The following is a 16,315-nucleotide window of genomic DNA, read 5'->3' on the forward strand; positions in this document are numbered from 1 at the left end:
TCGTTCCGTAACACATCATCCCGTGATCAACTCCTTGGTCACATTGTGCACATTATGATGATGTCCTACCGAGTGGGCCCAGAGATACCTCTCCGTTTACACGGAGTGACAAATCCCAGTCTCGATTCGTGCCAACCCAACAGACACTTTCGGAGATACCTGTAGTGTACCTTTATAGCCACCCAGTTACGTTGTGACGTTTGGCACACCCAAAGCACTCCTACGGTATCCGGGAGTTGCACAATCTCATGGTCTAAGGAAATGATACTTGACATTAGAAAAGCTTTAGCAAACGAACTACACGATCTTGTGCTAGGCTTAGGATTGGGTCTTGTCCATCACATCATTCTCCTAATGATGTGATCCTGTTAACAACGACATCCAATGTCCATGGTCAGGAAACCGTAACCATCTATTGATCAACGAGCTAGTCAACTAGAGGTTTACTAGGGACATGGTGTTGTCTATGTATCCACACATGTATCTGAGTTTCCTATCAATACAATTCTAGCATGGATAATAAACGATTATCATGAACAATGAAATATAATAATAATAACTAATTTATTATTGCATCTAGGGCATATTTTCAACAACTTTAATTCAGCTGGATGCTAGTACTTCTGATTATTTTAACATAATCCAAAGTTGGGCAGAGCATGCATACTCGGGTACACCAACATGTATACATCTTTAAAACTAATTAATTTGATTGGATACACCAACATGTATAATCCTTAAATTATTGATTTCTTTCTTAAGGTATTCTTTTTCGGACATCCTTTCTTAAGGTATTACTAACTCCTCTATTCACGTACCTAAAGGATTTTTTTGTTGTTGTTGAGATTTTCTGGGATTTACAAGCGAGTTCTATTGGCTTGCTATTTGTAATTCTTGGGTAACTGAGTTATACGCTCCTTGGGTGGACATGTCGATTCATCCTGGGATTTTTTTTATCAAACTGAGTGGTATGATAAGGAGTCTTTAACGTTCCTTGGGTACACATGGAAGGTTTAATGTAGAATTATCAAGCTAATGTTGTCCTAGGGAAATATGATTATTCAGATTTTGCTTTCATGGTATAGGTATTTATGCAGTCACTTAATCATGCAACTTTTACCAAAATAATATACCAAAGTGTTGTCACATGACCATGCTTCTTATTCCAGTATGATTTGACAGAGGCGAGCATTTTAATTTTTCTTGGTTAGATTTAAAATATGGTCTGAATTTCGGACTGCGGTACAATATGCTGCTGATTACGCAATCCTGAGTATATGCTAAGTAGCATGACCTTGAAGTCATCAGTGAAGTCTCTCTTTTTGTGATGTGTGATTGTTAGGATTTCAGCAAGGTGCCAAACTACTAATACGCGTTCGTGTCTTTTGCAACTTTTGTTGATACACATTTATTTCTTCGTTTGTTACCAAGAAAATGCGTATATGGCGGACAAAATAACTGAGGTTCTAACTATACGCCAGTGGCACGGTACTGTTACTTAGGAATGGAGGGAGTACAATTTTTTAATATAGATTGAGTAAGTACAATTCAATTTCCAATTGCTTGATATATTTTCTTTGTTTGTTTTCAATAAAACTAATCATGTTTCACTTTTACACAACGCACTCACATGGATTTGAGATGGGGATTCATTTCTTCTCTGAAGAGCGGTGCCTCTTAGTAACTGTTCAACTTTCCGTAATAAATAGTAGTAAGTGTTCATATTTAATTCGTTAGAAACATCCACCCGATTCGTATGCAATGAAGCCAATGAACGCACGCATACAATAGGCGACAAGGAGACAGAAAGTGGGCGGCAGGGAGGCAGATCAAATGCATGTAGACACGCACGAAACCCATGCAAGAAAGTCAGCGAGATAGGGATGGCCCACATGCACTTCAGATAAGTACGCAAAATAGCTACACGTACACGCGGAAGCAGAAAACGCGTTAACAAAATTTACGATCAGACGGCTAGAGTCACACAGGATTCTACCCGACAGGGTCCCAAACTAACAGTAAGTTTTCGTATTTAATCAGTTCACTCTTGACAGAGAACATGTCATATTTTGGTATGGCTGCCCATTCTCTCATGCATATCTTGGACCGGCATTGTGGTACAGAACAGACCATGTTCATTGAGTTTAAAATAGACAAGATTAATAGGTAGACGAGTGGATCAAACACCACCGTCAATGATTATAACTATGATGATGCACTTGAAGTGACCAAATAGTCTACTTTCTCCACAAGAGAAGGCACGCACCAAGCAATGCCAGTTCAACATGGCCTGCAAGCAGGTAATTAACCGCCCGACAAAATGAGTTTATGAGCCATACTAAAACATATGAGACAATTTCTTCGATTGTAATTTTTTTGCTATACGTGTACACTTGGAGTACATGTACAGAAGATCCAATCATCACCTATACCGGCGCAAAGCCACCCATCGGTCACATGCAACAATTTGCAAAGGCTCTTTACCACTTCTTCACGGCAGCAACCATGCAGTGAGCTCCAACAGAATGATGTGGACAGGAAAACGCATTGTGTTTAATCTTAATAGAAATGTATCAACATGTGTTTCATGTTCCCGAATATGCACCACACATGGTAATAATAACGTATCCTTTTCAGTTTGCTTCTAAGCATGGTTTCCTTTTTATGATTACAACCTCGTCCATGTAGTTCTTTCACTTCAAATTGAAACTCACTGCATACAACAACGAACATGTACAAACATCACATATCGATGGGCGCGGCGTGCCGCCGCGCGGGCATTGCTAGTATAATACGATAAGATAGACGTCTACTCCCTCCATAAAGAAATATAAAAGTGTATAAAATAAATAAAATATGAAAATGCTTCATCTTCATGTAAAGGCTCTTCCACAGTGCTTCGCCGCCTGCAATCATGACGAATGTAATGCAAGGGAGGAGGATGGGGAGCGACTTGTGTTGTGGCATGCAGTTAGTCAGGTGTGCCGCCTTTAAATAGCGGGTTCCGGTGAGGCCAAGCGTCCAGGTGCATCAATATACGGCGCCGGACTGGGCTGATTTCTCGGCCGTCGAGCCTGCTTAATGGCGGCATATGGACGAACGAGACATTCAACAGATGTGGTAGATATCCATCCCATCGAGTAACGGGTCTCCGACATTGAGGCACGGACACCGGGAACGTGTTGCGAGTGACGCCCTCGGCCGGCGCGCTGCTTCAATGGCGGAGACAATAAGAGGCCACATCTGCCCTAAGACGTCTTCAATATGGAGTGGCGCGCTCTATAGCGGCATGAATGCGGCGCAGCTAACACCGGGCGGGAATGTGCGCGGGCGAGGGGGGATGGGGGTTGGGTAGGCCATGGTGGTCAGAAGAGGGTGTGGTTGCTGTCCGGACGTCCGCAAAGCCCCCACGTTTGTCTCCGGTTTACAGGAGAAATTACGTACGCACCGCGGCCTGCGTTAGATGGCTTCCACGGTCCGGACGGATGCGGACTGTTTGAGAGCCCGCGTTAAAGATACCCTAAGCATATTAAGTTTTATTGGGGTTGCTTTTCTACTGAATATGATGGATAAAATCAAACGCAATGATGGCATCCTTTTAGTAGTCATATATTCCGTATAATAACATCAATTCTTAAAGATTTTAATCCGTCAACATCAGTCGAAGTCAGTTGTAGGTAATTAGTTATATATGACGCACATTGTTTTATCCATATCGATAGCGATCGATAGACCTAAGGGCATCTCCAGCCGTTCGGCCCCCCAGGGCGCCTAAATAGAGCGGCCTAGGGGCGTGCCGGCGCTAGTTCGGCCCCTGGGGGCGACCTAGCTCCCAGTCACGACCCCAAGCGCCGGCCCCAGGATGCGGAAAATTTAAACTTGGTCGTTCCCGCTCTCAAACGACGTCACAAATCCGGCGATCGGACGTAGTCTGGCGTTACAAAAAACAGAGCGCCGCACGACGCAGGTTCGCGTGCGCAATGATTCACTCGGCGGGGTCGGCTCCAGGCGTTGCCGGAGTCGGCGTGCGCGGGCTCGGCGGTGTCGGAGCTGCTTCGGTGCTGGGCTGTGTCGGCGCGGCTTCGGCACTGCTGGGCGGCGATGTAGAGGCATCGTTCGGGCTTGGCGTCCGTGTGGTCGTGGGCGCGGGAGTTTGCGTCGTAGGCGTTGCCGTCTGCATATGGTTCAGGATGAGGCCGCGCTTCGCCATGTACCACGCCCTGAGCTGCTCGTCGTTGCTCTGGAGCATGTCCGCCCCGCCCATCAGAAAAGCCATGTCGGTGTTCCTCTTCTACGCGGCGACGTTCGTCCGGAGCAGGTCGAGCTTGATGGCGGTGTTCTTCATCAGCGACGACCATCGCGCCTCGGTCTTCTCTTCACGTAGGACGGCCCGGGCCTGGGCGTCGGCGAGGCAATGCTCGATGGACTCCTGCACTCGCGTGGTTGCCGCGTCGGCGTTTTTCCCCTTCTTTGCCAATTTGTGGCCGTCCGGCCGCCCCTCTGACGCGCCCGGAGTCGTCGCGTCCGGCTTGTATGTCTCCTTGGCCTTGTCGAGGGTACGTCGGACTTCCGCCCACTTCTCGCACTTGTCAATGCGCTTGTAGACGTGGAGGTGCTTGAAGTCGGCGTCTTGGTTGTCGCGCCGATACATGGTGAACATACGTAGCAGCTGCGCGGAGGAACAAACAGTTGGCGGGCGGCGGGCATTGACGACGAAGAGATGCGGGTGGATTCATCATCCCCGCGTGGTCGACCGATGAGGAAGACGCCGCCGCACGCGCCGCGTTGTCGCGGGCCTTCTTTGCAATGGCCCTGTTCCGCCGGTCGGTGGTGACTGCGTCGCGTCGCTGAACTTCAACTCTCCACTCGGCGTTCGACATGCCCGGTGGCTTCGATGGCGGCGCCCTCGGCTTCCTCTGCTTCGGCTGGGCCACGGTGCCAGTCGTGGTTGCCGCCGCGCGCGGCATGGCGTACTTCTTCGGCGGCATGGCAGCGACTGGAAGGCGAGCTGGAGGGGGTTTGGCGGGAGAAAGGGAGGGAATGGCGGGAGGAAGGCGAGCGAGCGGAGGAGATGCGAGGGAAAAGTGTCAAGAAGCGGCGGGAAAAGGCCCTCGGGTCGCCGCCAGGGCGGGCCCACGCGCCTTTTTCACTTTTGCCGGCTCCCCAAGCGCCCCCAGGGCGCCGGATTCGGTCTGGGTCCGCCGGCACCAGTTTTGGCCCGAGCCGGCGAAAAACGGGCTTCTGGGGCGCGACTGGGCCGTTTTTTGGCGCCGGCGCGGCAAAATCGCTTGGGGAGGGCCTGTTGGGGGCGCGGCTGGAGATGCCCTAACATTATTGTGTTCCTTGTCTTTTTTATGAAACGATAGAACAAGATTGTCTTGTCCAAACCAAACATGTATTATTGTACATGGAAAATTTGTCTAGGGGATGCTCTAAAATAATATCTATGCAAGGTGAGCTGGCATTTATATATATAATATCTTCATACTGGCAAGAATATATATACTCACAATTGAGGAGGGTTCAACGTTATATTGACAAGGCCCGCCCCGCGTCGTCCTCCCCCTAGGGCGACTCGGGCGGTCAAAAACCTAGCCGCCGCCGCCGCCGCAAACTCCCTCCTCCCCTCCCTCCGCCGCCGTCGGAAGACGCCGCCGGGCTAAGCCCGGGGGGCGACGACGGTGGCGGGGGATCTCCTCTCTCGCGTGTCTCCAGGGTGGGGCGGACCCCATGGCATGTGGTGGCGCGACCGATCTGGGATCTGCGACGCGGCAGATGGCGGCAGGCGGTGGGAGGCCGACCCGTCCTCGGACGGCCACGGCTTGGCGCGGCGGCCCAGGGCTGCGGGCGCTGCGGATGGCCCTTCGGGCGGCGGCTGGCTTGGCTGCGGTGGCGTGCATGTTGTCTTCAGATCGGCGACGGCGGTGTGGAGGGCTTGGTGGTCTTGTCGGCGGCACCTCCGATCAGATCTGTTCTGACCGGTGCAGCCGGCGGCGGTGGTCATCTCTTCCGTTAGAGGTGGTCGGCCTGAGGCTGGGGGTTCGGATCTCGGGATCCGTCATCTGGCACCAGCTGCGAGTCGGGGAGACGTAGTTGCCGGTGAAAACCGAGCCGACCGCGGGCGATGGCGGCGTTCCACGTCGTTACCTTGATGAAGGCATCGTCATGTGACTTCCGTCGACCCACTCGTATTGCTTCGGGGGAAACCCTAGGATCTGGTGTTCCAGACCGAACGATGGCGGCACTGCGGTGTCGTTTCTCTCTTGGGAGCGTCGTTTTGTGGAGCAGCGCTGGAAGTCAGAGGCAGGAGGTGGAGTGGCTTCGTCTTGCACGGAGGTTCGGTGGAGATGTCAATTCATGCCTGACCGACAGGTGCTACGCTTGGTCATGCCTGGTCGGCAGGTGCTACGCACGACAGATCCTCCAAAGGCTTCAAGCTGTGTCGGCTGGTGGTACGTGGCAGCATGACGCTGAGGTGTATCAGTGGCGACCGTGACGTGTATAGCTGTTTGCGCGCCGTTGGGCGCCGTGGTAGCGTCGGTGATAGCTGGACCGAGCAAGGTTATGCATTAGTACATTTCTGAAGATAGAGCGGTGGCAGTTGACGGCGGCGGCATCTGAGAGCACGCCGGACCAGTGTGTTCCCCAGACCCGGCAAGTGGCTAGGTTGGGGTCTCAGGACTTAGATGTTAGGCTTGGCTGCGATGTCTGTTTGGTATTAGGCCCAGACTATCTGCGCCCCTTCATCAACTGGATAGATGTAGCGACAGTTTGTTGCTTAGACGACGGCTTAGTCTTACTGTTATATGACTTTGTAAGGTCTTATAAAAATAATTAATAAAATGGCCGTATGCATCACTCAGATGTAGAGGCCGAGGGTCATCCTACTTTTCTAAACAAAATTACTAAAAGAAGCTACTATTTTGGTCACCATGTTTAGCGTTTAGGAGGCAGGGACGAGATCGACATGGTCGCTTTCACGATATAATTTAAAATGGAAAAATCTTGTTACCATGACTATATGTACTTCATAAACACGTAACTAATCATACTTTAGCATAAACTAATGCTAATACTAGCAACAACTACACTGTCGTCACTTGTGACGCTCGAGATCAACTATGCAGCCAGTCGTATGCCGCTGAAAGGACCCAGCCATGCATGCATTGATTAGTTAATCGTTGTCCGTCGGTACTACCGATGTAAGCAGTTTATTTTTATGGAATTTCTCTGATCTCTAACATAGCATTGCAGTGTTAAAGTAAGCATAACTCTTGGATCCCAATTGGACGCATGGGACTAGCAATTCGATGCAATAATTTTTTTTATTAAATCTTGCATGTAATTTAGAGATGACAAAAAAATGCCCACAATGAGTTATCTTTTAGTCTTATATTCAATAACTAGCCAATCCTAAAAGTATGGTGAGACATAATTTGCTAAGAGATCATCTATCTCTTGTCTTCTCTTAAAAAAATATTTTTTATGAGTTCTTTCTCCTTCATCTCATAATTTATCTTACATGACACTCTTAAACTAACACCATTGTACATATCCTTAAGAAGAAGAGAGAGTCTTCCCTCAAAAAAAAAGAAGAAGAGAGAGTCAGTTACAATTGCCTGCCACAAGGGCCGGCCATGGTCCACCCACCACGGTTACAAGAAAAACTCTGCTCCTCCCTAATACCCACGGCTCCGCTAACAATTCTCGGCCACCGCCTCCGCCCACTCACTAGACAACGTCGCCAGTAACTTACTCAGAGCATCTCCAACAACCGCCACAGTCTGACGGTTTTTTTTTAGGGTCTGTCTAGGACACATCTAGATGTGACATAACTATGTCACATCTAAGCTGATGTCCACTCTGTTTGTGGTCTATTTTTTTATCCTAATTTTTTTTATTTCTTATTGCTACATTATATACTTGTAGGAGTTTAGATATGACATCCTTAAAAACATCTAGATGTAAATTAGACAAACTGCTTTTTCTAGGCCAACGATTCTGATTCTTCTTTGAGCAGAGTTCCCCTGAGATTTGCGGCATCAAAGGTGGCTTTCCCAATTATAACTTCATTGCATTAGAGAAGTACACCTAGCACGTACGTTACATTACATTACGGTGATCTCCAGGTTCAGTCATCGGTCTTCTTGTAGGTATACCACCGTGCGACGAGCAGGTACGCGCAGAAGTTGCCGATGCAGAGCATGGCGAGCAGCCAGAAAAAGTAGTCCAGATGGCCGTCGTTGATATCGTCGGGGATCCACCCGGGCCGCCCGCCCCTCGTCGTCGCGCGCACCACGACGGCCACGAGCGCCGAGCTCGCGTAGTTGCCCAGCGCAAACGCCGCGCTGGAGAGCCCCGAGCAGACGCTCCGCATGGCGTCCGGCGCCTGGTCATAGAAGAACTCCATCTGCCCGATGAACGTGAACACCTCTGCGGCACCCACCACCACGTACTGCGGCACCTGCCAGAAGATCGACATCGGCACGTACCCCGCGCCGTCCTCGCCGGTGTAGGTGCCGTTGCGCGCGACGACGCGGCGCCGCGCCACCTCGAGCGTGCCAGCGGCGAGCATGGCAACAGTGAGGATGACGAAGCCCACACCCATGCGCGCCAGCTGCGTGAACCCGCGGCGGTGGCCCGTGAGGCGGCGCGCGAGCGGGACGACGGCGCGGTCGTAGAGCGGCACCCAGAGCATGACGCTGACTGTGTCGAAGACGGTGAGCACAGCGGCGGGCACGCGAAAACGGCCGGCGCGCGGGTCCAGCGTGTCACCCTGGAGGATGAAGGTGGTGGTCATCTGCGTGTAGGCGGCCGCGAAGATGATGCCGCACGCCCACACCGGCAGCAGTCGGAGCACGCACTTGAGCTCCTCCACCTGCGTCACGGTGCACAACCGCCACGGGCTCGCCGGCCGCGCCTTGTCGCCCGCCGTCTCCACCGCCGCCTTGTCCAAGAACCTGAATAATGGATAACAACCGACCGATGCAACCGATTAATTTTTTTAGAAAAAAGTATACTTTTCATCCCTCAACTCTTCGTGGAGTTTACTTTTCGTCCCTCAACTTCAAAACCGGACAGAGTGCATCCCGAACTAACGAAACCGGACAAAAATCATCCCTTCTCTCGACTGACCCAGTATTGGTGCTGACTAGGCGTGGTTTTGACTAGTCCATGCTGATGTGGCAATGTGACCCCACAAAACAGACGGCCCTCTCCCTCACTCTGTCTCTCTCGCGTTCTCCCATAGATTTTGTAGGATGCTATGGATTAATTAGGGGATAGAATAAGATTCGCTAACAATAGAACGGAAAGAGGCAAAATAGTAGTGATCTCATGCATCTGATCTTATCTCAACGTGAACGTCAAGTGGGCTATCTTCAATGACTTCTCTCACTTCTGTTTAGAAAAAAGAGGACTGGACCACTTTTTTAGATACTGCAAAAAAACACAGTTTTTGGCATACTACAGTTTATGAAACTTCTGTTTTTGTTTCATCCAAACACCTCAAAGTATGTAATACCAAAGTTTTTTTACAAACCACAGTATTTCCTGAAAACTGCAAAAATACTTTGTAAACAAACGCATTACTTTCGGTTTGGTTCTGTAATAACCAAATTAACCAAAATTGACGCGGATTTTTGAGTCAATCCATAACTTTTTCACGTGTAAATAGATCATGTATATCATAAATGAGTAGAAAACAATTAGAAAAGGATAAAGAAGGAACATTGGATCACATAAATCCAAGCACTAAATGGGCTAGAAAGTATTGTACTATAGCAGCCCATTACGCTTTTGAACCCAAAAAACCTCAATTTTTGGTTAATTCGGTTTAACCTAATGGTTTTCCGTTGCTAACCGAAAAAACCGGAATGCAAATGGTTTTCATAATTTAAAACTAAAACTGAAACCAAAACCTGAAAAAACTGAAATGTCGGTTCGGTTTGGCTTTTTTGGTTTTGTTTTGGTTTCCGGTTCGGTTTTGCACACCGTGAGCTATTGCACATCTAATTCCTACTCCCTCCATTCTAAGGAATAAGGCATGCACGCATCTCAAAAATCATTTTTAACCATAAATTAGACCAAGAAAATATGATTTATTGGGTTTAAAAATTATATATCAATTCATGTGCATATGCACCCATTGTCTAAATACATACTTTGAAAATTTGAAAAATTCAGAACAAAAATCCTGCGGGTATATCCGGACATTCTATGTGCGTGCCAAAAGTTTCGATGAAAAAAGACGTTTTTTGTGGCTTGTGTAAAAAGGATAAAGAAATGCCTCGTGAATAGTTATAATGAAGTATCAGAAATTGTCTTTTTTACACAAGCCACAAAAAACCTCATTTTTCACCGAAAACTTTGTGCACGTACATAGAATGTTCGGGTATACACGCAGGATTTTTGTTCAAAAATTTTCAACTTCTTAAAATGTGTATTTAGACAATGAGTGCATATGCACCTAGGAGCCATAGCCAATTTCCGGTAAATTATGAGGAATAGAAGTGTGGATCTACTGTATGAGAGAAGAGAGACAGGACATGTCACTTTCCTTCATTGCATGCATGTGGATGAAGGATGATATCAGGTGGTGGGTCAGGATGTTGAAATACCAATATTTAATAAACATGAGAAAACAATGCTACTATATATGTGGTATAGAATATGGTGTGTGGTGGCGCAGGGTGATTGGCTAGCGCCTGGTAGGTACCGGTAAAATTTTCACTTTGTGTCTCCAACCAAATTGTCTGGTCGTAAAAGAGAGTTACCACATGTGGGGTCCAAACTAGCCCAAATTGTGAGAGGGAAGTACATAGTGAATAAATAAGATATTCTCACCCATGGGCTAAGAGTACTACTTCCTCCGTCCCAAATTACTTGTTTTTAGATTTGTCTAAATACGAATGTAATACTAAGGCCTCATACATGCCATACTTAAAAGTCAGCTTTCAATTCATTTTCAGAATTTCGGGCTCGAGCCAAAATCCTCCAAGTCTTACTTCCGGTGACAGCCGCTGCTTGGGAAAATAACTCAAGGCCTAAGAATAAGTATTTTTTAGATTTTTTTTTTCATAACACAGTACAAACGCAGATGCTCATATATACGCATATACATTCAATCATGAATGCATGCACGCACACCCTACCTTTTTGAGCATCTCCAAAAAAATGAACCAGCACATCATGTTGAGATTGACAAAGTCACCACAAACAATGTAGTCCATGGGGACGTCTCCTTCAACTCATATCGCCCGAAAGCCTGAATCCAGAAAAATGCAAGCACAAAGTCTAGGTCTTAGAACCTTGGTGGGCTGGGATACCATTGTCCTCCTAACCATCCAACCACAAGTTTATTCGCAATTTTTTTAAAAGTGATGAGGTCTAAGAATAAGTTAACATTTTAGTTTTCTTATCACGTAAAGCTAACTTTTTTATAACCCATGAACTTGATCATGCTTGTAACATAATTGTTCAGGTTTGAACACACAATTATATTCAACGATAGTTATAACTAAAGGGTTTGTCGAGAGCACATCTACATTCACGTGAATCTCCGCGTAAAATCAATGACATATTCCCTCCATTCAAATGAATAAGGTGCGCATGCTTTCCAAAATCCAACTTTGACCATTGGAAACTTCATTTCAATATGAATTGACGGAAATTGGCTATGGCTCCTAGGTGCATATGCACACATTGTCTAAATACACATTTAAATCATCCATATCTTTTAAACCATAATTTAATTTTTCAAACTTTGTAGTATATTCAAACTCATGGCGCCAAGACTTTAAAACAAGACCAATCTTAGATACATTTCAGACATGTTTAAATTTGACTGTTTCAACCGACTTATTCAACTTCATTTGAAAACATTTTAGTCATTTGAAAATCCAGATTTAAGTTCTTTCAAAAACATATTTGAATTTCACACAATTATTTCGCAAGTAGATTCAAATACTATTTCACTCAGTTCAAGAAACCGGCTATTTGTTTCTAAAAACGATGTCAATCATAATTTCAAAAGACCAATTCAATTTTTTCAAAACCCGATTCCAATTCAATTATTTGAAAGCATTCATTTCGAGTATTTCAAAACATACATTTAATTATATTAGGAAACCTATTTCAATAACATGAAAAAAGGTGATTTCAATTATCGAGTTCATCCATTTCAGTTATTTGAGAACATATTCTATAGTTTAAAATTTTGAGTTCATCCATTTCAATTATTTAAAAACATATTTCAGAAAACATAACACTATTTTGCAAATATGAAGTTAGGAAATCTATAACTTTACTCACTTAAACCTGATATAAACACAAAAAAGGCATTTCACTTCCACAAATCCACCAACATCACTTTCAGTTTACATATTTCACATTGTTATTTCAATTTCAGAAAAATATTTGACATTTCACCAATAGCACTTTCAGTTTAGATATTCACACATCACAAAAATCCTATTTCAATTCTTTCAAAAACATATTCACAAACTGGTTTCAATTATTTGAAACATCCACTTAAATTATTTCAAACCATACATTTCAGTTATTTGAAAAACATATTTCAATAGGATCAATTTCATTTTTTTCGCAATTATTCAGTTCATCCATTTCAATTATTTCAGAACATATTTCAGTTTTTCAAAAAAAAAGGGATTTCACTTATTCCGGGTAAGACTCCACTACTTAAAAAAAAAGTGAGTTCATCCCTTTCGGTAATTTCATAACATATTTCACTTTTCCAAACTTACAAAATAATCACTCTTCTGAAACATATCAATCTCACTAAAACCTTCACTCCTTCTCGAATACACTCATTGGTCCTATTCTAGGCAGTTCCCCACACTAGAATAAATTTAGTGAAATATGTGGATTGAAATGTTGAAATTTGAACATGTTTGAATTGTATCCAAATTGATCTTACTTGAAATGTCTTGACGCTAGGAGTTGAAATATACATAAAGTTTCAAAAATGTAATTGTGGTTTAAAATATCTGAATGGTTTAAATTAGCAAAGATGAAATAATGTCTTTGTGGGTTGTAGACTAGAACCGATTCTAGCTTTTTTTTTCCTCGGCATGAGCATGCTACAATGACTTACCATGAGGTTTGTTGCTCTTAGATTTTGTGGCGTCAAGTTTTGATCGACAATCGACATTGACCATGCCCTACTAGCACCCTGTAAATCTACTTTTGTGTCAATTGCTATTCTTTAATTATCAAATTTTGTCTGGGTCCAATTCAATTATGTGGTCGGCGCAAACGAGGTAGTAAAGGGATGGAGACATGGTAGGGGTGGTGGCATGGATTGGGAGGGGGCGCGGAGCTGTCCGCGTCGGGTGGCAAAATGGTGGTTAGGCCCCTGGCAGTGGGCCTGTTGACAACAAGGGGTGAAGGGGGTCGACGGCGATGAGGGAAGGAAAGTGACTGAAACTAGAAAACAAAAACATCACCTAAAAGAATAGTCAGTCTTTTTTCCGTTGAAGCAACTTCCTTGGACTTTTGCTGCATTTTTGTGGTTATCGATTCAACAAAAGATATGAGTGTGATGATTCGGTGTGTGAACAGTAGAATCAAATAAAATACTCGCAGCGGCAATTAATGTGGATTGAAGGAAGAAGTAAAAAAGATCTGATATTTTTTGGCATCAAAGATACTCAAATGTGTGATGTGGGTGCTAAAATTCATGGTGTTTGGACATTCGAAGAGGTCAGGGCACACTCATGCAGGAGCGTGACGTTGGTCAGGGTCTCCACGTCACACTTCCTGGAAGTGGCGAGCATCTTGTGAATTCACAAGAATAAGAATGTGGCTAACTCTTATCTAGACGAGACTTAACTATATCTCATCTAACTCCTACACTATTTGATTTTATGCGGAGATTCATATGAATTTTTAATTTTTATTTCACTAATCAGATGATGTAACAGTTAGATGATACTTTGGTAATTCTCATCAGCAAATCTGCACAAACAAGATGCTCAGATTTACTATGGGCTGAATTTTAACAAAAGATAATGTTGGGCAGCTACTGTGAAGAGTGGATGACACCGAGATTAGGTTTGGTCCAGGTTGGCTGATTAGCTTGCTCAATCAGTCACACAGCATGTCTCAATCATAGACAAAATAAATTGAACGCTCCTTTCTCAAAAAACTGCACATGATGGAGACGATGCAAGTGGAAGGCGATGCTAACGACGGCCAGGGCACGGGAACTGACCTGAACTCGTCAGTGTGCGCGAGGCGGCGGCTCCCCTGAATCACTGACATGCCGTCGTCCCCGTCACACTCGTGCAGCAGCGTGGCGTCGGTCGGGATCTCCACGTCTCACTTCCTGGCGGCGGCGACCACCACCTGCGCGATCCTGGTGAGCGGGCTGCCGCCGGGGGGCTGGTGGCGGCGGTACGCGCCCGTGCCGGCGAGGAACAGAGCGACGGCGAGCACGCTGAGCAGCGCCGGGATGCCGTAGCCGAGCCGCCAGCCGTGGGCGGACTGCACCCACACCAGGACGGTGCCGCCCACGAGCGAGCCCACGACGATGGACAGGTAGAACCAGTTGAAGAAGGAGCTCTGCCGCCCGCGCTCCTCCTCGTCGGACTCGGCGTCGAACTGGTCGGCCCCGAACGACGACAGGACCGGCTGCAGCGCGCCGCCCAGCGCCACCAGGTACAGCCCCGCGTAGAACACCGCGCTCTCCAGCGCCGCAGACGCGCTCGCCGCCACGACGCCGTACCCCGCGACGGAGATGAAGAGGAAGAGGGTGATGGTCCAGTACCTGCCGAGGAAAGAGTCGGCGAGGAAGCCGGCCGCGAGCGGCGTGATGGAGGCGGTGCCCTGCCAGTTGGTGACGCTGTTCGCCGCGGCCTTGCTGCCGGAGTGCAGCTGGACCTTGAGGAAGTTCACCAGGTTCGTCGACACGCCGTAGTAAGCGCTGTACTGGAGGCAGTTGTTCACTGCACACCACGCGCGCGTGAATGCATGAGCAGCATATTTAGCGTGGATCTAGGTGGATCATAGCGACAAGAAGAAAGTGGTGCAAGTTTTACCGAGGATGAAAACGTAGCCCCACGAACTCCGGCGATCCCTCGTGGACGTCCGGCGATCGGGGTCACCCTGCAGGCCTTTTGATTCGAAACGGAACCAGCTGAAGCAAAAGAGAGGAGGAACATTAGCCTGAATGAGGGTCGAACCTGTACACGCTCCCAGGCGTGAGACCTCTTCTTCTGTCCTTCTTTGGTCTCCGCCGCCGCATGGTACAGTGGTTGCGTTCTCTGACGCCGCTGTTTGTGAGGGGCTGGGCATGTCCAGTTTGGAGTGGTGATTCTCAACCATGAGGGGAATTGTGTGGCTGCGTGCTCTGAACCTTTAAGGGGCGTGCGTTCTTCGGAGTTGGCTGGAGCAATGGCTCTTCGGCGCGCTGTCAGCTTAGTCCGGGAGGAGGGTTTTACCGATGTCCTTTTCAAGTCTGATTGCCTCTCGGGGGTGCAGCGGTTGACGTCTCTGTCTAAGGATCGCTCGGTGGTGGGCTCTGTCCTTGCGGATGTCAAGTCTTTGGCTAATGGCCTCTCATCCGTGGCCTTTCTTCACGTTCGTCGGCATTGTAATGTTTTAGCTCATGTATTAGCTAGATCAAGTTTGGGCTCTTCTAGCCTTTGTAATTTTCATTATGCTCTGGATTGCATCCGGAAGACTCTTTATAACTTTGTTGCTTGATCTATAAAGGCCGGCGTTCTCTCTAAAAACATGAGGGTCAGACAGTAGATCGAATGAGACGCTCGGTCTTAAAGTTTTGAGGAGAGGTACAAGGACAAGAGATGCGGTAGGTGATGCCATTGTGGAAGAAAAATGTACGTACAGAGGAATTAATGAAACCATCATCATTGTCACACTGCATACATTTTGGCAAAACATGTAAATGAGTTAAGACATACAGTATGTAAACAAATGCTGGAGTGGAGGGGGTGTCAGGATTCGTAGCGTCAGGGACGCGAGCAAGAATAATGAGAAACAGACATCTTTTTTCTTACAAATGTTTTTTTAGAAACTAACATACCCAAGCCTCTATATCCGGCAAGGTTTTCGCTCCGAGATTCATCCACTTGGTGAAAATGACCCATGGTGAATTGTGGATGTGGCACGTGCTATTATTTTGGGAGGCCAGGGGGTAGAAATCGGCTGTGACTGCAGGCTTTCCGTGAAAATTTTGTTAACGTGGTTTGTATTTCCGTGTGTGCGCTTTGTGCGCTTAGCTATTTTCTAGGTTTGTGTGGGCCATCTCTTCCACGTTGACCTGACTGCATGA

At 46.7% G+C, this 16,315-nt stretch overlaps 1 protein-coding gene and 1 pseudogene across 2 annotated transcripts; one reads left to right on the forward strand and one right to left on the reverse strand.

Moving 5' to 3' along the window:
- Positions 1–2,041: 2,041 nt before the first annotated feature.
- Positions 2,042–7,884, forward strand: LOC147980841 (uncharacterized). Its single transcript, XM_087513616.1, has one exon. It carries the CDS (start codon positions 3,981–3,983, stop codon positions 4,602–4,604), a length of 624 nt encoding a protein of 207 aa, XP_087369742.1. The 5' UTR covers positions 2,042–3,980; the 3' UTR covers positions 4,605–7,884.
- A 165-nt stretch (positions 7,885–8,049) lies between these two features.
- Positions 8,050–15,458, reverse strand: LOC147980842 (protein NRT1/ PTR FAMILY 8.1-like; annotated as a pseudogene). Its single transcript, XR_015598698.1, has 4 exons — positions 15,204–15,458; positions 15,060–15,134; positions 14,234–14,966; positions 8,050–8,960 (listed from the first exon to the last, which is right to left on the reverse strand). The product of XR_015598698.1 is annotated as a protein NRT1/ PTR FAMILY 8.1-like (transcript).
- Positions 15,459–16,315: the final 857 nt, after the last annotated feature.

The sequence above is a fragment of the Triticum urartu genome, chromosome 3A (genome assembly GCF_056163025.1).
Source record: "Triticum urartu cultivar PI428250 chromosome 3A, HENAU_Tu73, whole genome shotgun sequence".
Classification (NCBI taxonomy): Eukaryota; Viridiplantae; Streptophyta; class Magnoliopsida; order Poales; family Poaceae; genus Triticum; species Triticum urartu.

Bases quoted from the DNA above. Each gene is read 5' to 3' on its own strand.
- LOC147980841 (XM_087513616.1), top strand. From the start codon at position 3,981: ATGATTCACTCGGCGGGGTCGGCTCCAGGCGTTGCCGGAGTCGGCGTG.